Genomic DNA, 26,572 nt, shown 5'->3' with positions numbered 1-26,572 from the left:
AACGGCGACTGCAGGCTTCGTCCCGGGGTCTCCTCCCCACACCTGTACCCAAAACACCCCCCAAAATATCCCCCCAAAACATCCCCAAACGCAGCCCTCTCTTTGTCTTCAATCACCCCCCAAAACACCGATCCTTCCTCTTCAGGGCTTAAATCCCCTCTGTTTAGCCAGCCTGCCATGCTGGTGTGTGTCCCCAGAGGAAATGACAACCACATTTCCCCCCAGATATTCCCTGCTTTTGCCCCAAAAAGGGGGTTGTTTCATGGGGACAGCAGTGTGGCTACTGTGAGACCACCCTCACCCTGCAGGGCATCAATGTTAAAGCAGAATTATAATTGCAGCCCTGCAATTAGCTGGACAGGATGAGTGCAAGCACAACCAGCCTAGGACAGTATTATTATTTCTTCTTTATTATTATTATTTTTTCTCTTTTTCCTTCGAATTCACAACTTGTCTGAGGGCTGTGTTCAGCTCTGCACTGAGTGGAGGCTGCAAGGCAGAGGGTTCAGCAAGGACTAAATTTGATAACGTTTTGATTTGGATAAATGCTCAGAGGGCAGTAGATGGTGCTGTTTGTTCTCCCGGTAGGAGGACAGGGCGCTCATCCCTCCACCCGCACCAGCCAGGGATATATCCAAAATAGAGAATAATTCACAGTTTAAGGGCCTGTCTTTCTCAGTACTCCAAAATTGACCTGGCTTTCCAGCTGGTTTTCATATGTCATGTTTCCAAGGGGTTGAAAGTAGAGCCACCGCTCCAAAGAGGTGTTTAAATGGGACACCCCATTTCACAGCTCCTCTTGGCCCTCTCCAGCTTTCCCAGTGATTTTTCTTTGCATGGATGGTTTTACCACTGTATTTAGTACACAGGTGTTCATGAAACTGTGGCCTAGTGGTATTTCGATGATTTCAATGATGGGGATTTCCCAGGCAGATGTGATGTGCAGTTGGATGTCTGATCTCCCCTACGACCCAGCTGAGGGCACACCACCATGGCATTCACCAGGCTGCAAGGAGAGAAATGAGATTTTTGCTCAATTACATGTTTTTTGGCAGTGTGAAGGAGTGAGGGTACATTGCACTGAATGCAATGGTGGCTGTCCATGCAGAGACCTGCTCTATTGTAAGTCTGTCCTAGAAGGAATTTGGTCTCCTGGTTTTAGTTTACTACTTTGTAAAGATATAATTATATATATTTAAATTTGTTTTCTGAGATTCAGAAACAGTGTGTGTTTACTGTGCTTAATGACTGGCTTCAGCATAGCCACATTCCTAATCAATTTTGCACCTAATTTTGAGGTGCTAAAGCACTACTGATGAATATACGTATCTAAAAGGCACCGAATGCCCAGGGGAATTAAACATGGGTAACAGGTGAGGCCAGCACATCCTGACATCACACAATGTGTTACAGCAGAGGATGATTGCAATTAAAATTCTAATTGCTTTTAGTGGCTGATTGCTGCTTGTGACATTTCTGTACAGCGTAAATGCTACGAGGTTTGTGCTGACAGCTCTACGACAGCTCTGGCCATCCTCAGTAGGAGTGGAGCAGGCTGGTTGTTTGGGGAACGGTGCTAATAACCACATGAGCACCCAGATCACCCTGACTTTATGGAGCTCTGGATTGATATCGTTTGTGCTTGGCACACTCGGGCAAACTATAACAGAGGGTATTTGAGCTGCAGCGCGATACCATACTTCATCTGCAGGAAAGGAAAATTGCCAGAAGCTTTCAGCAGAAGATGCTGAGCAGTTCTGAGGCTGTCTTGAAGAGGACAATACTTCCCACCGCCTTGGTTAGGTAAAGCAAGTCCTCTGACAAAACAAGTCTAGGGATGCACAGGAATTATCCTCCTTACAACTCTGCACCTTGCTTTCCCTATCTATTAATCAGATAGGTTTTTCTGTGCGGCAAGGAGGTGTGGGAAGAGGTTTGTAAACAGTGATGTCTGTATGGTGCTTAGAGATCCGTGAGGAAACAGAATCAGCTTTCTTAGCAGTGGGAGGCTGAGATGGTAGAGAACCAGCCACACAAAATGTTATTAAAGGATAAAATAAATGCTGAGTGACAGCCTAGGCCGAGTTGAGTTTCCATAGCAAGGCTCCCTGTTAAACATGGAGGCCTTCCTTTGCACCACCATGAACATGCTCTAGCTGCTGGAGACAGAGGGCAAAAAGTGGACTGGGTTTTCATGGGCTTGATCTCTCTGGTTGTCTCTCCACCCTCCTTTACCCTATGGTGGGTCAAATTCCTCCTTCTCTTCTCAAGGTTGAGTACTGGAGGTGGGGAGAGCCCTCAAATGTGCTGCCATTTCTGACATTAATGCATCAAAAATTGTGCAAATATCTAAGATGTTCTGCTTGCTTCTGCAGCCCGTGCCAAACCGCTGCTGCCCTTCCAGCTCCTTCCTCGCTGCTTTGCGTGCTCACCGCCAGCATTTGGGAAGCGATGTCCTTTTTTCCAGGCTCCAGTGGTGATGGAGGAGGCAGAGAATTTCAGGGCGCAAGTTCCTCTGCTCTCCCTGCCTCTAAATATGCCGTCCATCTCTTGGAGGGTAAAAATAAAGCAGCATTGTTTAATTTCTGGAAAAAGCCAGACGACAGTGGAAGGGGTCAGAAATATGCATACCAGCCCTCCCCGTCCCACTGTCTCAGCTGTTGCTTCCTGAGAGACAGAAACATGTGGTTGCTAAAAATACACCCTGCAAAGAGAATACATTCCCTCCCCAATGGGAGCGGATAAATTAACCCGAGTCCTAACATACACAACCACTCGTGGCTGGGAGCAACAATTCCAAACGTGGGTTTTGGAGAGGGGTTTCCTAATGCAGCAGAAGACCCAGCCCTGCACCTTCTTCCCTGCCTAGGCTGCCAATATCGCACGGGAGATCTTCTCCTCCTGCTTTTCCTGCGCCCACCCCCTCGCCCTCCTATGGGAAACGGTGCGGCCGGGGGTGGGGGTAGGCCAGCCCTTTTATAAGCGTGGTCCTGTGGCCAGACGAAGTTGACAGGAGTGACGGGAGATTTGGCTCACCCTGAGATACCCTGGGGGTCCCGGGGATGACTAAAGGGGGAATGGAGTCAGTCGAAGTGTTCACGTCTGAAGGCAAAGGCAGGGGCTTGAAAGCACAGAAGGAATTCCTGCCCGGGGATGTCATCTTTGCGGAGCCAGCCTACGCTGCCGTGGTTTTTGATAGGTAAGAGGGAAAAGTACTCATAAAAACCGAGATCGAAAGTTGTCTTGATGCAAAATGTCATCCGGCTGGGCGGGTGGAAGTTTGAAAGTGTCTGGATAGCATCAGAGAGGGGCGTGAAGGGAAGTCAGAAGCACTTCTGTAAAGTCACATCCATAGCTTGCAGTGAATATCCTTCCTGGGGCTCAGACCTGCTTTTTTAAATTTAAATAAAGCACAATCTTCTTCCAGGATGTGACCTTGCAAGGTGCTCGGTGCTGTCAGCTTTTACCAAAGGCTGTGAAAGCTGCAAGTGCTTGGTGCCTCATGAAACTGGACCCACGTTACACTGCAGTGAGCTGCCAGGAGCGCGTGTAATTCAGTTCCAGCAGCCTCAGACAGGCTTTGCTGAAGCCTCCAATGTAAAATGGGTGATAAAAGTGAGTTACACTGTGCTGTGCTCACGTGTGTTATCCCCCCCCATCCCTACACAGAAATTCATAGCCAGCTATCTTCAAACTAGAGGCTCCTGGGGATCTGCAAGTGGTGTTGCTTCTCTTCAAGTAATTTTGTATTTCTGACTTGCTAAGTTAACTGGAGGCAGGTTTCTACGTTCACTCTTGCGTGAGAGTAGTTTTAACCTTTTTGTTCATGTTGATATAGCCTGAAGCTAAATTTTGGTGCAGGTGCATTTTTCTTCTCTGCTGCTCATTTTAAGGATGAGCAGCATTTATCCAACCCGCACTGCTGGAGTGGCAGTGGCTGGTAGGTGCCCACTTCTGCCCTTCGAATCAATGGAAAATTCACTTAATTAGCCTGAAAGCTAAACGACACAAAGAGACAATTTCTATGTTAATCTCCTAAATAAATTTAGTTTAGAGCCTCCGACATGAATGGAATTTGTTCAGCCTTATAATGCAGTAACCGAGAACAGAATTTGTCCCATTTTTTTATTTTTTCCCCAAATTGCCAGTACCTTTAGCAAATGTTCTGCACACTAACTAGGGCAGTAGATGATCCTGCCCAGCTGGGCTTTCCCTGGCTGAATCAGTTCTGCTAATGGAGTCTGCAATTCAAGCAGAGCTCATACTTCTGTTTTAACGCTGGTCATCTTGGAGCGTTTAAGTGAAGTGCTGCAGCTACAGCTGGTATGTGCTACTGTGTGATCTGGCAATAGCAGAGAATTAGGGATCAAATAGGAGGAAATAATTGATTTTTTTTGGTCTTTCATTCACTTTTTCCTTGCCCTTATACTGTCAGTGGATGAACATATTTGTGAATCTATACCACAGTAACAATTACACTGTTTTCAAGTTTTATTTTAATTTCTTTGCAAGAGCTCACAATTAAAATGCTTTTTTTTATTTTTTTTTTATTATTATTAAATTCTTAAATTCTTAACCCCGAGTTCAATTACAGTAGCTAGTGACAAAAGCATCTCTCCTTGAGGTGTCCTTCTAGCTCTCATACTTTCATTGTGTCACTAGCTGGGATCTTGCTGTGATATTGCTTCAGAAGCTCCTATGAATGATGATTTCTCTCATATGCCTTATTAAAAATACTAATTAAATCACTGAAAACATGCTGCCTTTTGATTGCTGGTTGACAATTTCTGTTCTTCTACCTGAAATGTTGTGAGCATGATGCACACAGAGCAGCCCGGGCTGCAGTAGGCTTAGATTTCCATCAGAAAACATCAGAAGGGGAGAGATGTGCTTCTCTTAGCCAGCCTGTGGTTTTTTAACTACCAGAGCAGCAAGGAGGTGAACACATCTCTCCTCTGCGACTGCAGAGGATGGGGATGGTTTCAGTCATTCTTCTCTCTGCTGCTTCTTCATGCTGCCCTGCAATAGCAGCGGGCTCTCACCCTCCTGTGGCACATTTCATCGCAGGGCACTTTGTATGTGTCAGTGGTGAAATCCATTCCCCAAATCTCTGAAGCGGGCATTGCCAGCTGAATACTTCTCAGTTAGCACTCAGCAGGGGATATCCTGGGCCTGAGATATAAAGGGAGCGTTCATTTTTTCTCATGAAAACTGTTCTGACGTTTTTTCACACGCACACAGGGCTTTGGTTTTGAAGGTACCTTACACCACTGCCCCAGGGTGTTCAGTTGCATATAACTCCAATTGAATTGGAAATAATAAATAGAAGGGCAGCCTGGATCCTCCTGGCACCAGCAAGAGTAAATCCCCACTAGCCATGGTGGTTTTGCCCTGAGAGAACTGCTGTCACCGTTGCATCGGTGAAGAGTCCAATGAAGAGGCATGTGTTTTTCCATGTTTTTTTTTTTCCAGGTCCTAAATTAGTATCGAGCCTACACTGTTGAAAAGGTGCTCAACCTGCACTGGGACACCCAAAGTCAGTCTGTCATCCTAATTACCGTCAGCATCTCAGTCTCTTGCTGAAAGCGGCATGTTTGTGAGTTATGGAAAGGGAATTCAAATATGAGTGGCTGGTAGGTTCAGTTTTTTGGCTGAGGTCCTGACAAATAGGAGACTCGATTTTCCACAGAGCTCAGCTTTCTCTTGCGTATGAGGGAAGCACAAGAGTGCAGCGCGCTTTGAAAATTTGGTCTGTACTTAGCAGCTATTTTAGGAGCTCAGTTCTATGGGAAGTCTGGTCACAGGGTGGATGTGGAGCCCCGGTTTATGCTGGTGAAAAGCAAGTTCTGACTGTTATTTATGTTGATGGCCGTAATCCTATTATGACCACACTGCAATATTCTGTGTGACTGCACGCAGTGTGGCAACACAGCGAGCAAAGTGAAGGCATCTTTTCTGGATTAGTGGGAGCAGCTCTTCAGAGGTACAACATTGTTTTCTTGGTGTGGCCATACTATGGAAAATGATGCCACTAAGATGGTCAAAGAGCTGGAGCAGCTCTCCTACGAAGACAGGCTCCTCTACCTTGCTGAGCCAAATGGCTCTCCAGACCCCACTGAGTGTTTTGTCCAGATCTCTGCTTAGCTAGGGCACAGATGCGGTGTCAAAACGTGCAAACTGCATCCCACTATGGAAAACTCTGAAGGTCCCAGGGACCTCAGTCATTGAGGCTTATGGGGACGTGTCCTTTTCAACCCAGTTGTGGTCATCTGAGCATCAGTACCTGAGACTTCTGGTCCAAAAGTACAGCAAGCTCACAGTGAAGGTAAAGAAGGTTCCTACAGACATCGGCCAGCTCATCTCAAGGCTAACATTTTGCTTAACACCATGGTTCCCTGGTTGGCCATTATCTCCAGCTGAAGCTTGTTCTCGTGCTCTGCTTATGTGCTGAGGTTTAATCCTTCCCTCCCTCTTCCCTCTCCCTTTGAAAGGTCTCCTTTCCTCACAGCTCCCCTCGGGACGATGACATTCCCATTGCCTGGCCTCAATGTACAGTATGTGACCTTCTCCTCTAGCATGTACGTTGGCTCTCAAACCTGTAAGAGTTTACATTTCCCACAGGCAGGGGGAGGCCCGATATATTTCTGTCAACCTTCTCGTGAGGGGTTTGCTTTTTACCCAGTGGGATTTGAGAGAGAGTAGTCAAGGTAAACAGTGCCACGTGGTAGAAAGCCAAGATCACTCGGAGATCTGCTTGATGAGTGATGTATGAAGCAGACATTTTCCAAGGGAAATGTGGGGAGCTCTGTTAATGTAGCTGGGATGACCTAGGGATATAAGGAATGCAAAATTTTCCATAATAATATGACTCTGAAGGTATTATGGAAGCAATTTTTTTGAGTTGACATCAACAAAAACTGAGAGCTAATGTGATCATATCTTTTTTTTTTTTTTTATTCCTAGTTCAAAAGCTTAAGTAAAACTGGGAAGAAAACTCAGCTTTTTGAAAGAAAACCACAGCCACACCTCTTTAAAGTGAGGCTGAGAAAGCTTGTAATGAAAGGCTAAAAATAAGAAAGCCTAAAACAGCTCTAAAATAAATCATTCACTCAAATCAGATAAACTACGATGTGTCATCCGTGGCATTTAGAAGATAAAAGTACTGAGCTCCAACCCCCCACTTTTAAAGGAGCAAAACTCTTCTTGCACTGATAATTCGCCATTACAAGTATCTCCAGGCGAAGCTGAGTATTGAATAGCTCCCTTCTTTCCCTGCTGAAGGGGTGGGTGGATTTCCTTAGACTGCTGGGTTTAATGTATTAAGACCTTGCCTTGAAAGCCAAGTGGACTTTGCCTACACCTTGGGCAATTTTTCTGCTGTCCTCTTCAAGCTGTTGAGGAGAGGGATGCTTAGCCAGCCAATAATAAATACGAAGCAGGTGGACTTAGGTGTAATTTATGTCATCTGTGTGTGTCATCTGTCATGTACAGAATAGAATAAACTCACTTTGAACAGTTTGTGAGCTCCCCAGCATGGCCAGCAGCTATTCTGTGAGCTCCTCCTCTGTCCCTTTGCACTGCAGCCATCTCACTGTGCCTTTCCACACCAGCAGATGAGATGCTCTGGGGGCTGGGTGTGAAACGGCTGGCAGATAGCTGCCTCGGGCATGTTTCAAAGGCGAGGTGAATATATTTCCTACAGCAGTGCTCAGCCCTTTGACCTGGCAGGTCCGAGGGATCTGAATGCATCTGAATCCAATCCAGGCAGTCACTGGAGCTGGTTGCTGCTTCTGCCCTCACTGAGAGCCGTGCCTGGGGGAGCCGTGGTGTAGCTAGCAGTGCTCTGTCACCTCTTGCATTAGTTGGCTGGCTTATTGAATCGCTGCTTTTGTGACAGGAGTAGCTGTGTGTCTCATCCGTGTAACACCAGAGCTCACGAGCCCCTCAGAGCTCAGCTCTGCTGACACTTGGATGAGAGGCCAAGGAAACCTGAGGCTCCCCAGAAAGTCATTTGGTGAGTCAGCCTGTGGCATCTGCCCTCCAAGTCTATCCTAAATCCCTGACCTGGCAAGGCCGGGATGGGCTGAAGAAATCACAGTGCTAAGGAAGATCCTGCTTTTGGCCAGGATAAAATAAAGATGTTCTCACTATCTACAGTACATGAGCACAGTGAGGCAGTGAATGAATGGCCGGCGGTCACCCTACAGGCCACGACGTACACTGGCACAACAAAAAGCAGTCTGATTGTACCTGTGTTAAAGCAAAGGAGCAGAGTAAAGACTCTTTAAAGAGTCTTTAAAGGTTCAGACCTCCAGAGCTCCTGGGCAGGTGCCACACACCCCTTCAGGAACCTTCAGAGCTGCCTGGCTGTGCAGCATCCTGGCCATGAAGGAACGGCCCCCTTTGGATACATGAAGGCTGATATAACCCTAATGTTTGGTTGTGTTAAACACTTCCTAAGCCAGCTAGAAAAGCTTTCATAGACCAAGGAGAGATTGGATTTAACCTCAGTTAAGGTTCCCCACGCCCTTGGGGTACCTTAACTATTGCAGAGGGGATAACAGAGGAAGATGTGGACCACCGCAAGCCTTTGGTGTTGTCTGCCTGTAGGACAGATGGCATCAGAACCTGTCATAAGGTCAAGCCCTGGGACCAAAGGAGAGTCCCATTTTGCCATCTGCCTTCAGGGCATTTGTCTCTGAGCACCTCTGGCACGGCAGGGACTTGCAGGACTCCACCTGGGTGATTTAGGTGCTTACAGGGCCAGGCAGTGACTGAGCAACGTTTGTTGAAGATTTAGGCAAGGGGGCTCAAGTACCTGTGTCTCCCGATTTATTTATTTATTTCAGCACTAAGAGTAGGCCCCTGGAGGCCTGGCACATCACCAATACATCCATTCTTTTTTTAAACCATTCCTGAAAGCTGAGGATCTCATGAGAGTTTTGTGAGAAATGGGGTATTTTTTATACCTGCCAGCCTACGCAGATTACTATGAATAATCATATCTGCAGTGTCACTGCCGTAAGAGCTGTTCTTTTGCTTCCTCAGGACATCTTGTATAACATTTTTTTTTTTTTTTCTGGGGGGGGTGCATTTCTGCATCTCCTCAGAAACGACAGCTTTCCAGGGCTGGCAATAAGCTCCCCCAGTTAGGAAAGCTTTGGAAACGCTGGACACCCTATACAATAAATAGCAAAATGCAGAGCCAATATTTTGGCATTTTTTCATTTTGAGAGAGGGGACCGGGGGGAGATAAGCCCCTGTTTGTGGTCAGGGATTCTGCTGCACCATATTCTCCTCCTGCAGGGAGAATCCTTTAGCTGCCTTCTCACTTGCTGACCTCCCCAAAAACATGTGAGTGGCAGGAGGGAGCCCCGCTCCCCGCAGGAGATATCTCCCCGTGCTTCCCGGCACAGCTCAACCCTGCGGGTTTTATCAGCTCCCTGCCTCTCCTTTGCCTTACAAGGAGCGTAATCTCTCTTGCACCTCTCTGCCCCCCTGACTTGACAGCTGACAGAGCCCAGCCTTGCATTTTTCACCACCTCCCAGCTCTTCCATTTGACTTAACGGAGCAGGCTGCATCCCCCTCCCTGGACACGCACAACCCCCTGCCCCATGCCGACTGCTTGCCTTGCATCGGGCTCTCTTCGTGCACCAGCACGTCTCCTATCATTTCCCAAACCTCATTTTTACACGTGGTGCTGCCTGCTGCAGGTCATCCTGCTTTAAATCCATGGCCCTCTTCGTCTTGCAAGAGCCAGCGCACGGGGTGGGTTGTGTCAGCAGCTCGTGCAATAGTGCCAGAGGAATGAAAATGCATTTTAAGCGTGCTGGGATAGATATAAACATGCATATGTATGTTTATATATATGTATATAGAGTGGAGAGGCAGGACGGTCTTGTGACTGGGACTCTGGGGCTCTGGGGCTGATTCCCCCTTGTGGCAAAGTGTTCTCGTGTGAATCCCAACACAGTTTTTGTTTCCTCGTGCCTCAGTTTCCCTGCGGTGGGCTATAATGTTCCCCTGTCAATGAAGCCTCAGTGGTCAGTGGGCTTTCTGCAATGAGGAGAGCTTTCCTTCTGGGGCTGGCAGTGTCTAAGCAATAGGAATTTGAATTCTTCCCTACTGTTGAGCCTGGTCAGAGGCAGAAGTGAAGCGTGCAGTTGCTGGAGAAGCTAATTTTGAGGGGGCAGTGGATCAGGAAGGGAAAAGCCTGCTGTAGCAGCAGGGGGAAAGTCCCAAAGGGTCTCCTCCTCCTTCCCAAAAAAGCAAGTGCCAAGATAAAGCATCTGGGCATGCGAAACGGAGCACAGGGGGAAGGTTTCCCCTTGATCCAGGACCCTGGGCAGTCTTGGAGGGTTAGCTTTCATCTGTGCCCTCTGATATATTCCTCCCCCTTGGTTATAGTTACATACATACAATTGTAGGATGCTTCTTGGAAATCCTGTTTTGACACCCCCAAAGAGGAAACCTGCTCCTTTTGAAAGCTGTTTTCTGGCTGCCCCGTGGCCATCTAACTCACAATAAACCACAGGAGCCGGAGTAGCCAGAGAGCAGCACTTGCTGCTGGCCAGAGAAAGACACATCAAGCTTTGGGATCTGAAGGAGAAATGTGCAACACCAGCCCATCTGCAGGACAGCTTGAAGTGGCCTGAAGAGCACGGTGCTAAAGCTAATGCCAGACTAATCAGGGAGGTGTACTTTATGCCCTGAGAGCAGAGCACATCCTCACAGGCTCTGTACTTGTCATCTTGCTGTTTATGGGTGGCGTATCCTGGGCCACCGACCAGCACTAAATCACTGATGTTCTCAGCTCAGCACCAGCCTTGTGAAGCTGAATGATCTGTGACCCCTTGGATGTATTAATAAAAACCTTATGGTGGCCATAAATGCAAGTATGGCTCCTTAAACTCAGTATTTCAGTCTGCCCCATGTCCTACCCCACCCAGTGAGCTATTGAGAATTCATCTTTCCTCTGTATTCATCTGTTTGGTGCTGCTTGTCTATCCTTGGGCAGCTAAAAATCCACTCGACCCTTGGCAGTCGTGCTTGGGGGCTGCTGAACCTCCAGGAGCCTGCCTGGGATCTGCAGACCCATGCTAAGCATCTTTCTGGAGTCACCGGGGCCAGGAGAGCCCCAAACCCACCCATCCTGGAGCTCTGTGCTGCTGTGTCCTGCTGTTTCGGATGCATATTTGTATGGTCGCTGCTCTGTTTTGAGCCACGGCCCCTGCAGGATGCGGGATGCAGGGCCTGGGATGGGTTCCAGCTCAGCCAAATCCGGAGGCTCTGCAGACAGATGAAGCTCTCAGGCTGGCTCGCTGCCTTCACATTGTTCTTCACGTTCGCCTGAGCAGGAGATTCATTAGGCATCTGCTTTCTGCCCAGCACGTGGGTGGCTGAGGCTTCAGCACGGGCCAGACAGAAAAGAAAAGCAGGCCGAGAACCCTCCTCACAGCAGTGGTGCTGAGGAGGAGCAGACGAGCTGCAGACAGAAGGGCTGAGAGCTTTATTGCGTTCCTCCTTTAAACAAAATGTTTGCCTCTTTGGCATGGCCGAGCAGCAAAGCAACCTCAGTGTGCAAGTGGACAAGGATTAAACGACGTGGGGTGTTTCTGTGTCCTCCCAAAATGGCTGGGGGTCTGTCCTGGGGGGTGGGAGGACCCCATGGGCAGAACCCTTGTTTGTGGAGCTGCCCATATCTCCAAGAAATGATCCCCTGTGTCCTTCTGTCCTTCCAGCCTGACACACGTCATCTGCCACACCTGCTTCAAACGCCAGGAGAGGCTCCACCGCTGCGGCCAGTGCAAGTTCGCCTACTACTGCGACCGCACCTGCCAGAGGGCCGCCTGGCTGAACCACAAGAACGAGTGCTCCGCCATCAAGAGGCACGGCAAGGCACCCACCGAAAACATCAGGTGGGAGCTGGACCCAGGGCCGGGGCTCATTAACAGGCCTTGGGGGCGATGGGAGAGGATGGGGCGTCCCTTGGGAGAATCACAGAACCACAGAGTCACAGAACTGTAGGGGTTGGAAGGGACCCCAAGAGATCATCGGGTCCAACCGCCCTGCCAAAGCAGGTTCCCTAGGGCAGGCTGCCCAGGTAGGCGTCCAGATGGGCCTTGAATATCTCCAGAGAAGGAGACCCCACAGCCTCCCTGGGCAGCCTGTCCCAGCTCTCCGTCACCCTCACCGTGAAGTTCTTTCACATGTTGGTGCAGAACTGCCTGGGCTCCATTTTGTGGCCATTGCCCCTTGTCCTGTCCCCACAAACCACTGAAAAGAGGTTGGCCAAATCCCTTTGTCTCCCACACTTCAGGTATTTGTAAATATTGATAAGAAAGGTGGCAAGGAAGAGCTGGGTGTCCTGCCTTGGGTAGGCTGGAGGCAGGAGCCGCTTTGGGGAAGGCCAGAAGTATCCCTGAGCTCACAGGCTGGGGATCTGGAGGATGATCTGTGGTGTGACAGGGTTGTGGTCCTGATTTCTTTTGGTGCTGGGCCCTAAAAACTATACTGCAGCTGAATGTGGTGAGGTGAAGCCACCTTGGGCAGCTAAGGAGGTGGGGAAAATCCAGGAGAGGCTGAGAGGAGCTGGGCTGGTCCCCAGCTTGCCTCCAGGATACTCTGATTTAGATTCACATCCTGGTAGGAAAATAACAGAAATCCCCGGGGAAATGGGGCCTGTAACACTTCTCCAGGCGAGAACAGAGACACCACTGAAAAACCCCACACCTTCCTTTCCTTCAAAACTCCCGGGTGGGGCCAGCCACCAGCCAGCTGATGCAGGACCTGTCCTGTTCCCACCCCTAAAATAAATTTTGGTGTCCCTCCGTCCCTGTCCTTGTTCTGGAGGAGCACGTAGCTGGCTCTGCTGGTGCACGGTGCTCGGGGCTCTCTCCTGGCCAGGTTGGCAGCTCGCATCATGTGGAAGATGGAGAGGGAAGGCAGCGGGCTGTCGGAGGGCTGCCTGGTCTCCATTGATGACCTGCAGAACCACGTGGAAAACTTTGGCGAGGAGGAGAAGAAAGACCTCCGTATCGATGTGGAGAGCTTCCTGGAGTTCTGGCCACCCCAGAGCCAGCAGTTCGGCATGCAGTACATCTCCCACATATTTGGAGTGGTATGTCCGAGGGCTGGGAGGGCAAAGGGGGGCTGCTTTTAGTGCCATGGGCTGTGCCAGGTGCCCAGAGGAAGTCTCATACCAACCCTTGATGATATCTGACTTAATTAATGAATACTGCCACACTCCCCATTTGCACTCACGTGGAGAAATTGAAGCACGGCAAGGTCAAGGTCTGGATTTTTCATCTGTCTAAACATGCAGGCAAGTGGCTATCTTAACTGCAGGTGCTGCACCAGCATCACAAGTCCCACTAGGTACAAGTCTGCACCTAAGAGCTAAGAAAATCTATTTAAATATATATTTTGAATATGTATTCTTAAGTAGTATATAGCAGATCCATTTTAGTATATGCATTAGTCTATTATATATTGTATACATTACATTTTTGCATATATATATATATAAACAGATAAAATATACAAACTATACTTCATAATGTCCTTTCCTAACATGTTAACTACACATTTTTATCTTAAGTGTAGCAGAGAGGGAAATTCCCTTAGGCCAGTTCAGGCAGAGCAGCTCTGCCCACAGCCCTGGCACAGGGTGGCACATCCCAGGCTGTGCTAACCCCATGGGACATCGTTTTCCCCTGGGGGGACACAGAGCATCCTCTGGTACCCACCCCGCAGAGCAAATCCAGCCCACTGGGCACAGGGAGAGCCACGTGCTAGCGACAGGCACGGCTTGCCCACGTAGCAGTAAGGCAGTTTGGATGAAGCACAGCGTTAGATAAGAAAGGAAATAAAACTATTAAGGGATTAAAGCAATTAGCAGCAGAGTTAATGATTTCCTTTGGTATATCCTATCGTACTTGCTTTTTGCAAATTCTTTACTTGTTTACGTTTGTGGCTCAAAACTCTTCCCTAAACAATTGGTATGTGATAATGTATGGTACAGAAAGTCATAACCACTCATTCTTGGTATATACGTCATCCCAAAGTAATCATTTTGAAAATTCATTGCCTGGGACTCATACCAAACTGCTGCAATTGGTTTTTGTCAGCTCTGGGGGCCACCCAGCAGACGTGTGCCCAGGCTGAATGCAAAGTTAATTTCCGACACTGACTCCTGATTTTTAAGCATGAACTTTGCTTTCTCCGAATGCTCTGCCTCAAATTCATTCTCCTGTGGCCTTTTCCTGAATTATCTGCAGAAAGCCAATATAAGGAAAGCAAAGCACGGTCAGACAAAATATATCTTAAGAATCCTGAATGAATATTGCTGCAGTATTCTGCAGCATTACTCAGCCCTGCTCTGAGCTGGTCCATCTGCTGGAGTCCTGCATCGCATCTCTTCTTCTGATGCTTTATCCCAAATAAAGATGTCATTTCTGCAGTTACCTCCTACAACAATCTTATAGGCAATGCTTCTTTCTCCCTAAAGTTTGGGGATGATAGAGATGCACCTCTCCTAACCATCAGCAGGAGCCGAGACATCCTGAGTGTAGCTGAGCTCAGCTTTTTCTCCTTTAATGCTTCTTCCTGCCTGTGTTTTGGGACTAGATCAACTGCAACGCCTTCACCCTCAGTGACCAAAGAGGACTGCAAGCTGTTGGTGTGGGAATCTTCCCCAACCTCTGCCAAGCCAACCACGACTGCTGGCCCAACTGTACTGTCATCTTCAACAACGGCAAGTGAGTGGGTTTCTTCCCTCGGGCACAGCGGGGATGCATCCTAACAGGCAACTCACATAACAGACTGCTAACCCCAGAGCACCAGATCCCTGCCCCAGAAAATCTATTCGTTCTCATTTCCTTTTGTAGTCCAGAACCAAAAAAACCCCAGGATATTCTTTCTAAAGAGGAACTGTTTTCTTCTCTCCTTGTTATTTAAAAAAATGATGCACCAAGCAAATGCACACAACTTATCAGCAGGGCTTGACCTCAAATGCAGCAAACCAGCAAATAATTTTCCCTGTGCGTCTTGAAATCAGACTCAAAATAGACAGATAAAGTGGTAAGTAGCTGACTAGATCACTTTAATGGAAGTTTTATTTATAAACAGTTAAGGAACAGTTTTGGTTAATGAATTATTAAAGATTATATTGAGTCCACAGTCCAAGAGTTTTTCATAACCAAAGCTTGCAGTCAGCTATATTACTGTTACTGATGTGCTTATAGCCATCTCTAACACAAGTCCTCATCCTTGTGAGAGCGTACAATCTCTATTAATTACTGATTAACTATTTAGCAACGGGTTCTTAATGGCAAACGTGACTGTTAGCTGCAAACTGAGTCATGTGTGAGTGCAGGATACCCCGAGGCACCGTGCATTCCCCATTGCCACCCAAACCCTGTAAGGAAACATCTGCAGGATGTGTGAGATGGGAAGAGGGTGAGAGCATAGCGGGGAATGCAGGGAAGCCCTGGCAGAGCTGGGAGCAGAGGCTGCTGCTCTCAGGGCTTGGGGCAGGGATGGGAGGGATGCTCTGCCCTCTGCAGCCTCCTCCCAGGCCAGAATGGGCATAAACCATTGCTGATCCAGCAAGTGCATCAGGTGCAAGACATTAGCTGATTGCCAAAAACTCCACAGCCACAGCATTTCATCAACATTTTCTGCTGGGTCTTAAGATTTTATAAATTCCTGTGTTCAGCAAGCTTCAGTGCTGAGCCTAAAAGGTGACTCCGCAGCCTCCTCTTCTTTAATCAGTGTATTGCTTGCACACTTCAGTTCTCACAGCCAAAAAACCCTATAAGCTCCCACATGTGGCCTGTTGCTGACTTGAATAAACCTCAACGGTCTGCTTGGGTTGTGCAATTGGCCAGGTTTCTTGTCCTTCTGTGAAAACCTGGTGATAAGAGCAGCTACTGCTGCAGGAGCTGAGCTCTCAAACAATGCTCAGGGCACAATACCAGGTTTGGGGAGCCACTAAACTCATCACACTGCACACCCCTCGTTTCTGATATCCCAATCTAATTTCCATTTCACGCTACGCTTTGTAGAGCATGAGTACTGATAGCGGTGGTGACGTTTCTGGTCTGTGCAGGAGAACTAGCCCCAAATAGCAAATGTCAGGAGCGGGTTTTGCTCATCCTCTGGCTGACAGCACTCCTAAAATCACAGTGCAGGACAGCTGTCCCCCGAATCTGCTGCGATAGGGTTACAGCAGCTGTAGAGGAAGAGCAGAGCTCTTTGTGCCCTCACGCAGCGAGACACGAGCCAAGCGCCGGGAGCCTCATCACCCCCAGCCTAGATGATCCCAGTTCGCCCAGTTCCTTTCGTTGTACTTGCACCCGTGTAAACTGCAGATGTCTGTTTTGTCTTTCAGTCATGAGGCTGTAAGATCAATGTTCCACACACAGATGAGGTGGGTCACTCCTGAGAGCATCGTCCTTCCCCTCGCCCCGTACCCTCATGCCCTGTGTTAATGAAGCTGCAAACAGCACTGAGCAGCTCCCAAATCCCTCCGTTTGTGGACAATTTCACCTTCTCCTTTTTCCAAACTTCTATTCCTCCCCTGTGTAAAGCCCCACTAAACCCAAACCTCACTTAACTCTGCATTTTGTGGTAAATTAAAACAATAGCAGTAATGCCTCCCCGACTGCAAATTCCCTCCCTTCCCTTCCAACCTGTCCCGTGGCTCCCTCCCTCTCAGTATTTCCCCTCCACTTCTCATTTCACCCCCCAGCGACTGCAGCGAGAGCATGAAAGTCAGAGCAAGGTCTCGCTAATCTTACACGGCCCAAAATAAAACCTTGCGTACTACGAGATGGGAAACGGCTGCATTACTGACATACTAAACAGCCCACGTTTCTTGTGCAACAGACAGTGCCCTCTGAATGCACTGACTACAATAGCAATACCATGAGGTGTAGGCTTCATCCCTCTTTTTTTATGATAATGCCTGATTAATGTTTTACCTTTAATGATGCCACTGTTACCTGATCCGAGCATTTTTCTTTTCATGAAGAATTCACTAAAACATGTGCAAACAACAAAAAAAAAAAAAAAAAAACACACGTTTTCTGCTTATCTCCCTTCACCTGGTATGTTATAGTCAGTCCAGTTAAAGGGACACTGTTGTCTTTAAACTTCAATTTCAAACAAGCAGGCAATTTCCTCAAATCAGAGGCGAAACACTTTCGCAGTGCCTTTCCTCATCATTGACTCAGAGCATTACAAAGAGGACCATAAAAATGGGCAGATGAGTTTTACTTCTGATTAAGGTTCCTATTCCTGAGCTTTGAGTTCCCTGAGCTCACAGTGCCCATGCCCACACCTTTCAAGGTCTGAGGAGCTATCTCGGCCGACAGTGTCTCTTTAACTGTAGCATTTAAAATATACCATCTGTGTCCAGGCTTGTCCGAAACGCTATCAATCCCCTCGACCCAAGGGATCACGGCTTAAAATACACCTACGGTGCTTAGGCTACCAGGGGCATCATAAAAGTCAAGGCTTGCTTCTGCTTCTCTGGTTGCATGACTCACGTTAACGAGGATCCCGTTAAGTGTGAAGGGGAACGTTTCTGCGTGTAACTTTCGGATGGAAATTGCTCTGATTTGTGCACTTTCTCCTGGAGAAGCGGGTCGCACCTTTCTCCCGGGGGCATTTTCCCGTGGTTAGGGCAGAACTGATAGCTACCCGTCGTGATGATGGCATGTTCGGTGATAAATTTAGTATGGAATATGCTGTTGATGTGACCTAACGCCCAGAGAAGGTCAAGACCATCCTCAAAGAGTAGTTTTCACAGCAGTTTAGCACAGCAGACAGACTTAGAGGTATGCCCCTTGAGGGTTTCCTAATGGGAATTACAGTGCCTTTACAGAAATATGATCATGCAGGAGAAGTTCCCCCCATCCAACCCAGAAGATGCACCTGGGTATGTTTTTGGACCTTCACTTTGGACCTTCACTGGTCCTAAAGGACCTCGTGTTCAGGTGGGAGCCAGAAAACCCCCTTGGTTGCATAAAACATACCACAGGGTGCAGCAGGATCAGGCCACCGATGGTGGAAGACCCCTGGGTGACTCCCATCCTGGTGGCCTCACTGTCCTCAAACTGATGTGCCACTGACCTGCTTTTAGCCACCAGCCTTGCCGTGGTGCTCAGTCCAAGCAGCTCCTCGTCCTGGTTTGGCAGCTGGGCATCCCCTAGAGCCTTCTCCTAAAACACAGAGCTGAGCTGATACAAATATCCTGGCTTCTGGATGAGCCCTAAAGTGAGGCACTAGAAGACAGGGAAGCAGATGGGTATGGAAACACCACTCACAGGGGGTGTTTCTGGGTTAATTCTTCAGCCCTCCATGCTTATCCAGACCCCGAGGTGGAGAGGTGGCCCAGAGTAGCTGAGACATTTCTCTTGCTGCAGAGGAACAGCAAGGGCATTTGAGATGTTTGACAGGGAAATGAATTGAAATAAAGGCAGATGCAAAGATCTGACCTTCCAAAGTCCTGTCAACTTGCAAGGGTTTGCTGTGGATTTTGGTTTGGTAACAGATTTGGTGATTTCCTTGTGTTTGATATTGGCAGTAGGCATTGGATCAAATGGGCTATAATAGAAAATAAACCATTCCCAGTGAACTGTTCCTAAGGGTCTATGTAGAGATGCACGAAAAGGGTTAGGGCTTTTCCAGCGCCCAGCGGGAACATCTCTGAGCTTTTCTGAGTGAAAATGATACCGAAAGCAGCCCGGCTCGGGATCTGGGAGTCTGGCCAGGGATGTGCAAGCAGAACACAAGCGGCGCTTAAAAAAGCCCCAAAGTCCAAACTCAGCATTTTGCAAGGCTCGTCGTGTACTTCTGATCTCAGGGTTCACTTCTGGCAAGATCCCTTGAATCATTATAAGATTTTATGCCTAAATGTACCCCTCCATTCACCCCGAATGGAGCGCTTTCTGCTTTCCAGTGTATCCCAGACAGGGACTGGCAGAAGGGCAGGAGAAACTGGTGTGGCTGTGTTTTCACTCCCTATTAAGTTAACTGACTGCTGCACATCCCTGCATTGCTAAAGCAGTACCTTAGGGCAAGGGCTGTTAGCAGGATTTGTTCCCGGTGCCTCAATGGCTGCATTCACTTCTCCAAGCCCTTTTCTTGCCTTCTTCACACCCAGGATCGAGCTGCGGGCACTGAGCAAGATCTCCCCCGGGGACGAGCTGACCGTGTCCTACGTGGATTTCCTCAACGTGAGCGAGGAGCGGCGGAAGCAGCTGAAGAAGCAGTATTACTTTGACTGCACCTGCGAGCACTGCAAGAAACAGATCAAGGACGACCTGATGCTGGCGGTGAAGGAGGGGGAAAACAAGGTATGGCCCTGTGGTGCCCAAACCCAGAGGTGGTTCCGTCTCCTCCACAGCCTGGGGACACCCAGGAGCAGCAGAGGCAGGTTTTGGCAGAAGCCCGAAGAGTGCTAATGTGAAAAATGAGGTCAGAACTGAAACATTATTGAGCGCAATGCCAACTCAAACGCACCGTGCAAGGTTGGTTTAGTCCCTACTGTGCAACGTACCTACAGCTTTTCAGTTTTAAAAAGCCCACAAATGTTGCCCTTAACTCTAACCTAACAGTCCAGCAACAGGCAGCATGCTAAAATCTTGGAAAATAAGGTCTAGAGTGGAGAAAAATGCTGACATTTAGATTGGGCTTTTTGTGAGGAGCTGAATGGAATTGAAGTTTTGAACAGCAGAACAGGGGATAACATATTATTCTGATATATATATATTATATATATATCTATAATTCATGATGACAGGACTAACTGGCCCTGCTGAAGCTGTGGTATTTGTAAAAGATGTACCATCACGCTGGCTCTGGGAAGGTGGGAATCTGACCCTCCAGCCCTCATCGCACCAGCCGGTCACAGCGAATTTGATCTTTCCCCTGGCATTCCTCTGTGCATGGCTGCTTTGGGCAGACTTACTGGGAAGAATTAGTGTGTTGGCCCATTCATTTTCCAGTCACCTGTGTTTTCTCTGGAGGCCTGGCAAGTCACTGAGTGGGAGGGCTGTGTCTTGCTGTCGGCATTAGGATATGTTGCTTGGCCAGCAGCTCCAGTTTCTGAGCATTCCGGTAGCTGTAAGATCTCCTTTTTGGCTCCTCTGCACAAGGATATAAGTGCATTATTATTATCATCATTATTATTATTATTAATCTGTGGCAGTTTTAGTTTAGGGAGTTTCTACTCCTGGAAGCTTTACAAAAAGCAAGCTATTGCAAAAGACATCGATATATAATCCCTTTTCCAAATTATCAAGCTTCATTTTAGAGCTAATCCTGGCTACTGAAGCTCCCCACATTTAATGTAAAGGTGTCACAGAGGTAGAAGCCCTTTCATCTGACTTCCTCTAGAAGTATTTTCAAACAGCTCCTGCAATGGGCTGCATAAAAGAATCCCAGCCCCGCTCTCAGGAAGATCTCAACACCTCCTGTGAGGTAGCGTCCCCTTTTTGTGATCCTTCCAGGTGCCCCGCAGTGCAGCAGGGACACATGCACTTTCTGATACGTGTGCTCCACCATCTAAAGCTGGCATTAAAAAAAAAACAACAACAACTTGTAGCTATGCCAGGTGCGTGATTTCAGCTATTAAAAATACCCTCCTGAACAATAAGTATCCGGACTGAGCTCACCCGCAGAGCACGCCGGCTGTATCGCATTCCCTAAACCCAGGCTCGCTCTCCTGACAGCAGCAGAGCTCACAGCTGCGTGGAAAAAGCTCCCTGAATGTCTGCAGGATTGACACCTCGCATCCTCAGCAGCCGCTCCGGCCTCCGGTCCGTCACCCCTTCCAAAGAGCAGCATTGTTTATGATGGCAACAGGATTAGGGGGCTAGGAAATGCAGGAGAGGGGTTTTAATAGATAAAGCTGCTGTGGAAGTGCTGTGAAAGTGCCTATTCTGGGAGTCTGTGCTCAGACAGCAGAGCAGATCTGCACTGACATTAACATTGCCTTTGAAAGTGCTCTGGCCACTAGGACACCCCGTGCACTGCTCAAACAGCTGCTACGATCTGATTAGCCGTGATAGTTCCTGTCTAATAATATAGAATAATAAATCATAACACATATATACACATCCATGAACATATGGGGCCTATAGCTCTGAAAAGTTACTGGTTTTCTTCTGCACTAAATTTTCAAAAGTTTGAAGATGCAGATTTGAACAGCTCAGAAAAGCAGAGGATACCCGATGGTGCTGGATAAAGGTATTTTATATTTCAGCATGAAATGGAGGGCAGCTAATTAGGGGCTGGTTAGTGTTTGGTCAGGCATGCCTGGATATGCATCATGCCTGGATGTCTTCCAATACACGGTGAAATCCAAACGTCTCTGAGGTATATGGGGAAACACATTTCACTCCCTGGATGTGACTGAAATCTGAGGTAAACTGTCTTGGGGTATGTAGATCTAAAGAGAGCAGAATAGTTAAAGTTTAGCAATATAATCTTTCCTATCCTTATTCCACCTCATTCCATCTAATTTATTCCAGGCATTAGGAGTGCCTGGTACACACTGACAGGTGGCTGTTCACCTTCTCCCATTTTCACAGCCTCTCTGGTGTCTCGTGAGGCCTCCCAGGAGCAGGGCTGCTTCTGTCCTTTCTCTAGAGGAGAGAAGCAGAGGAAATAATTGAGGATCCATGCCAGATATATATGGCTGCTGCCCTGACTGGTGGCCCAGCTGTGCTCTTGCTGAAGCCAGTAGGATCTTCACCCCTGAGTTTGGTTATGGGGTGGTTTCAGGCCAGGCCTGAGGAGGCATCCAGCAAACCCAGCCAGCAGCAGGAATGGTGGATTTTCCTCACCAGGTTTCCTAATTTTGTCCCCAGCCCTCTGCAGAGACGGTGAAGGAGGTTATCCAGTTCTCCAAGGACACGCTGGAGAAGATCAACAAGGCCCGCCTGGAGGGAGTTTACCACGAGGTGAGTCCCTGTGCTTTTGTATGCGTGGTGCTAGGGACAGCAGGTCTCGTCCCTCTTTGAGTCAATGATTTATGGGGGAAACAAAGCCCCATCTCTGTCACCTGAACGTCCCCAAGTGCCTCCTGCCCTCTTGGCAGTTGGAATCACAACACAGAGGAGAGATGGACATGGGGCAGTGCGTGTCTGTAGCCCCACGGGGTGATCGGGAGCATTCCTTGCATCAAGTGTGGTAGGAGGCTGCGTGGATGGCATGAGGGGTATAATCACATCTTCCTCACCAGCGCATGATCTGAGCCCGAATCATTTTGTTAAATTGATGTTTCTAGACAGATAAAAGCATATCCTATCTTCCCCAGCCTTCACAGAGCCTGACTTGGCCTCTAGGGCTGGTGTGGACCACACGACACACAGGGCTCTGGGGGTCAGATTCAGGCTGATGATGCTCTGGTTTTATTTCCCTGCTTCCCCTGGATGTAGGTTGTGAAATTGTGCCGTGACTGCCTGAAGAAACAGGAGCCTGTGCTGGGGGACACGAACCTCTACCTCCTGAGGATCCTCAGCATCGCCTCCGAGGTGCTCTCCTACCTCCAGATGTTTGAGGAAGCAGCTGACTACGCCAAGAGGATGGTGGATGGCTACATGTATGGCGTTGCCCTGCTTTCAGCAGCTCTCTGTGGTTGTGCAATGTTAGGCAGCGTGTTATAGAAATTATCTTCTTAGTCTGCTCCCACCAGGACAGCAGCAGTGACATTTGGATTTGGTCCTGATTATATCAGCAGATAGAGAGCCCCTTCCTAAATGCACAAGAGCTCCCAAATACCTCAAATTACTGAATTGTATCTGCCAGGTGGTTTGGGTCATCTTTCTATAGCCTCTTTGATGTGTTCAGAAGCATCTCAGGGCTGCCCTGAGCAAAGCACAGAGCCTGGGTGCAGGACAAAGAGACCATTGCTTCAGGGCATGGTCTGTTCCCCTGTGACCTGCAGGAAGGAGAAGTCATAGATAAAAGAGAAACTGTGTCAAATGAGCGTCACTCAAGATGCCCCTTGAATATGTGGATTTGGGCCTTGGCTAATGAAAATCTGATGACTATTGCATTCTCAATTTAGGCCTTCATTAAATCTCTGATTTTATGTTTTGTGCCATCTGGGCTGTAGGGTCAGGTCTGGGTTTTGTCTGTGCCAAAATCCTGTGGAGTGATAAACCTTGCTATTCTCCAGTCCAGATGTCCCGCTCACACTGTCTGCAGGTTGTTCACCCTCTTTCACAACATCTCGTGTCCCTGTGTAACTCATGTCCTCCTGACCCTTTTTAAGCGGGGCTGCACATTTCACTGGCACCAAATTCAATATGGTCTTCACCTGAATACACAGCCTGCTCTTTGGAAAACGTGTCACATTGTTGGCAAACATTTGGGAACTCAGATCTCTCCTGAACTAAAATTACTCAATGCTTTTCCAGGAAAATATACCATCCCAACAACGCGCAGCTGGGCATGGCTGTGATGCGGGCAGGAGTGACCCACTGGCACGCTGGCCTCATCGAAGCCGGGCACGGCATGATCTGTAAAGCCTATGCCATCCTCCTGATAACCCACGGACCTTCCCACCCCATTACCAAAGACCTAGAGGTAGGTGTCAGGATCTTCCTTCTTGTCTCTGTTATCTACCTTGGTACAGTTCCATTCATGATCATGTTACAGTCTGCTGGAAAATGCACGTTCCTTCCTAGTGGAAATTTTAATCCCTGAAAAATAGCTTTTACCCAGCACCAGGACATGCATTAAAAATAGCCAGTGAGCCCCTGAATCTTTTTTTGAAACTGCTGTGCCCAAGGACAGAGGCTCCCATTCTTCAAACAGCCTGATTGCATTGCTCCCAGATGGATGGCGTTACGGTTTGACTATATCAGATTACGTATGGGGCCTGTTCCCAGCTTACCAACCAAAATATTCTCCATCTTATATTGGTGACCATTCTTCTTTATTTACCCCTCCCCAGTTCTTCTGGGCTGCAATGCATTTTTATTCTCAAATGACCAATAGATCTATACCTTAGCTTAGGGCCAAGACCTGCAGATCCCTGAGGAATTGTATCTGCTCAGCTGTGATGGACTCCTTACAATTGCATCTGGGGATTGATCGTTTCTTTAACCTTTAACTCACCCAGTGTGACCTGCTGGCTTTACAGAATTCTCCTTTATTAGCCAAAAAGATTACACAACACCAAATGAAATCTTTCACTGATGTCTTAGTCCCCGTTACAGCAGAGCTATAATCTTAGTGCAATTTTATGTCATCAGGAAAATAATTATCTTAGGCCTGAAGCCAAACTATCTGTTGGCTGTTTGCCTATATATATATATATCAGGGCGTGAGGCTCCAGCACCTCCATTTCCCTTTCCAGTTTCTTCAGGATGAAAATAGTGAATATATGACACATGCTTACTTCTGTGTTCCTAAAGAAGGTTGAAGAAACTCACAGGTGTAAAAACATTTCCTAAAATCCCTTCTGAACCTATGCCACAATGCAGCACCATGAATGACTGCTCATGGTGAATCCAGGGATGTTTGGGAGCATGAAGTTTCCCAGCAGAAGAGCTGGGTGCAGGAAGGACTGATGTCTTCTTCACCTTCATGGCTCACAGGCAACCAGGACTGAGAAAGTAAATTCTGTCTGTGTCCAGCCAGCCTTGGTCCTGCTTTTGGGACACCTGGAAAAGGTGTCCCAAAACCCTTAGGAAAGGGTTTTTCACTTGAAAGGGTTTTTTCACTTGCTTTGAGATCCCCCATGTTGTGTCCCTCAGGTCATGCGTGTCCAGACGGAGATGGAGCTGCGCATGTTCCAGCAGAACGAGTTCATGTACTACAAGATGAGGGAAGCTGCCCTCAAAAACCAAAAGATTCAAGTAATGCCTGAACCCAGCAACGAGACCGCACCCAGCCTCTTCCACAAGAAGGAATAGACCCTGAGCTTGAAACAATCATGCCTGTGGGGCATTGTTGCCTGTGGCACCTGGGGAACGTGATCTATGAACAAGACACATCCATGAGGATTGTTTCCAGTGGCACCAGTCTGAGAGCATGGACCTGCTGCAGGAGAGGCCTGAAAAATCTTCTGAGGGCTCAAAGCAGAGGAGCTCTTGGCAGAAGCAACATCCTTTTTCTACCACTAGCATTACAAATCCAAGCAAGAAACCTGTTTTAAAATTATTTACATTCTTATTGAAAGCCTGTTTCTCTCTGAACCTGAAGTCCTTGGTTATTTTTAAAATTGCTTCTTTCGAAATATTTTTTCCATCACTTCCTTGTGATGACTTCACTTCTTCCCACTGATGCCTATGGGTGGTTGACCAAGGGATGGTAGAAGTAGGAAGCTGGTTCCAAAAGAGTCTTGGGCAATGAGTGCAGAGTGGCTAAGATTGTATTTTGTGGAAAGTGATGTTCTTCTGATAAAAAAAAAATGATGAAGAATTATTCTGCAGCTGACACAGGTACTAAAAATCCCTACCTGCTCCTCAGCAGAATAGCAAGGAAAAAAAAACAACAAAACACACACACAAAAAAACAAACCACAACAAGGCTTTTCCTCTTCTCAGAGCTTTTGCAGATGCTCTCCAGCTCTAAGACAAGCTTGCTGGAGACCAACATATGCTCTCTAGGCGCTGTTGAGCTAAGTCCTTCTATCTGTCCATGGGCTGCAGAAGGAGGTGTGGAGGCACTGGTGGTGTTTTCCTAACATCTGCTTTGAGTGGCTGTGAGAACACCATCCCAGATAGGTCCATCGCACCAGAAAACACCCATTTCCCAGGAAAGTTCCCAGTCAGCCTCCAAGCACAGGGCTTGGAAAGGGCAGCTAAGAAGGAAGAATTTCCTCTCTCCTTCCTGTCAGAAATCCAGGTCTTCACAAAGCCTCCAGCAGCAAGTGAGAAAGTCTCTGCTGTGCACAACCAGTGCTGGCCTCTCCTGCCAGCAGAGAAAACCCAAAATTTCAGCCCAGAAGAATGAGTTCAGTGCCAGTAACCCAATTTACCATCTGAGGCCCTCCTACTGGTGGGAAGGGATGGGGTGGGTGGTAATGGGGTGGCCAGAGCCTGTAGGGCTGGGAGTTCTTGGGGGAAGAGGATAGTTGGGATGCCTGAAGTCCCCCAGTGCTGGTCCCTACCCCAGGGCGGTTTTCCATGCAGGATCACCCACATTTCCTTGTCCCCAGGCATCTGCCACCCTCCACCACCCCATCTTTTGGCCCTACCAATCATCTTGTGGTCACTTTGACCAATTCTTTAAGAAAAAAGGAGAGAACCTTTTTGATGGCCCTAGTGCTACTCCATCCACCCAGCCGTGTGGGTACAACCCACCAGGATGCCCCAGGAAGGATGCTGGTGCCAGAAAGGGGCTGGCAGAGCACTTGTTGGGGTGGAGGACATCTGTGACAACAAGTGAGCAACACAGAGGGTCTCACGCTGGCTCTGAGCCTCCCCCTGGCCCTGCTCAATTCACCACCATCATCACGGCCTCAGCTCAGCCCGTTGCCCAGTTTCTACCAGTGTTTGTGCGAGTTTTGGAGGCTTGTGCCTCTTTAAAACAACAGTGCAGAGG

The 26,572-nt window shown here is 48.1% G+C and overlaps 1 protein-coding gene across 2 annotated transcripts; it reads left to right on the top strand.

Annotated features, from left to right (window-relative positions):
* Positions 1–2,761: 2,761 nt before the first annotated feature.
* SMYD1 (SET and MYND domain containing 1) lies at positions 2,762–25,221 on the top strand. Of its 2 annotated transcripts, XM_068679595.1 has the most exons (10): positions 2,762–3,199; positions 11,743–11,919; positions 12,908–13,121; positions 14,630–14,760; positions 16,395–16,433; positions 19,173–19,365; positions 21,883–21,975; positions 22,453–22,616; positions 23,437–23,605; positions 24,781–25,221. In XM_068679595.1, exons 1-10 carry the CDS (start codon positions 3,063–3,065, stop codon positions 24,937–24,939), a joined length of 1,476 nt encoding a protein of 491 aa, XP_068535696.1. In that variant the 5' UTR covers positions 2,762–3,062; the 3' UTR covers positions 24,940–25,221. The 2 variants fall into 2 exon arrangements, with proteins under 2 accessions (XP_068535696.1, XP_068535697.1); XM_068679596.1 differs by lacking the exon at positions 16,395–16,433.
* Positions 25,222–26,572: the final 1,351 nt, after the last annotated feature.

Source organism: Anas acuta, chromosome 4, assembly GCF_963932015.1.
Source record: "Anas acuta chromosome 4, bAnaAcu1.1, whole genome shotgun sequence".
NCBI lineage: Eukaryota > Metazoa > Chordata > Aves > Anseriformes > Anatidae > Anas > Anas acuta.
Note: the sequence above shows the minus strand (reverse complement) of the source record. Positions and strands in the feature narration are given on the sequence as shown.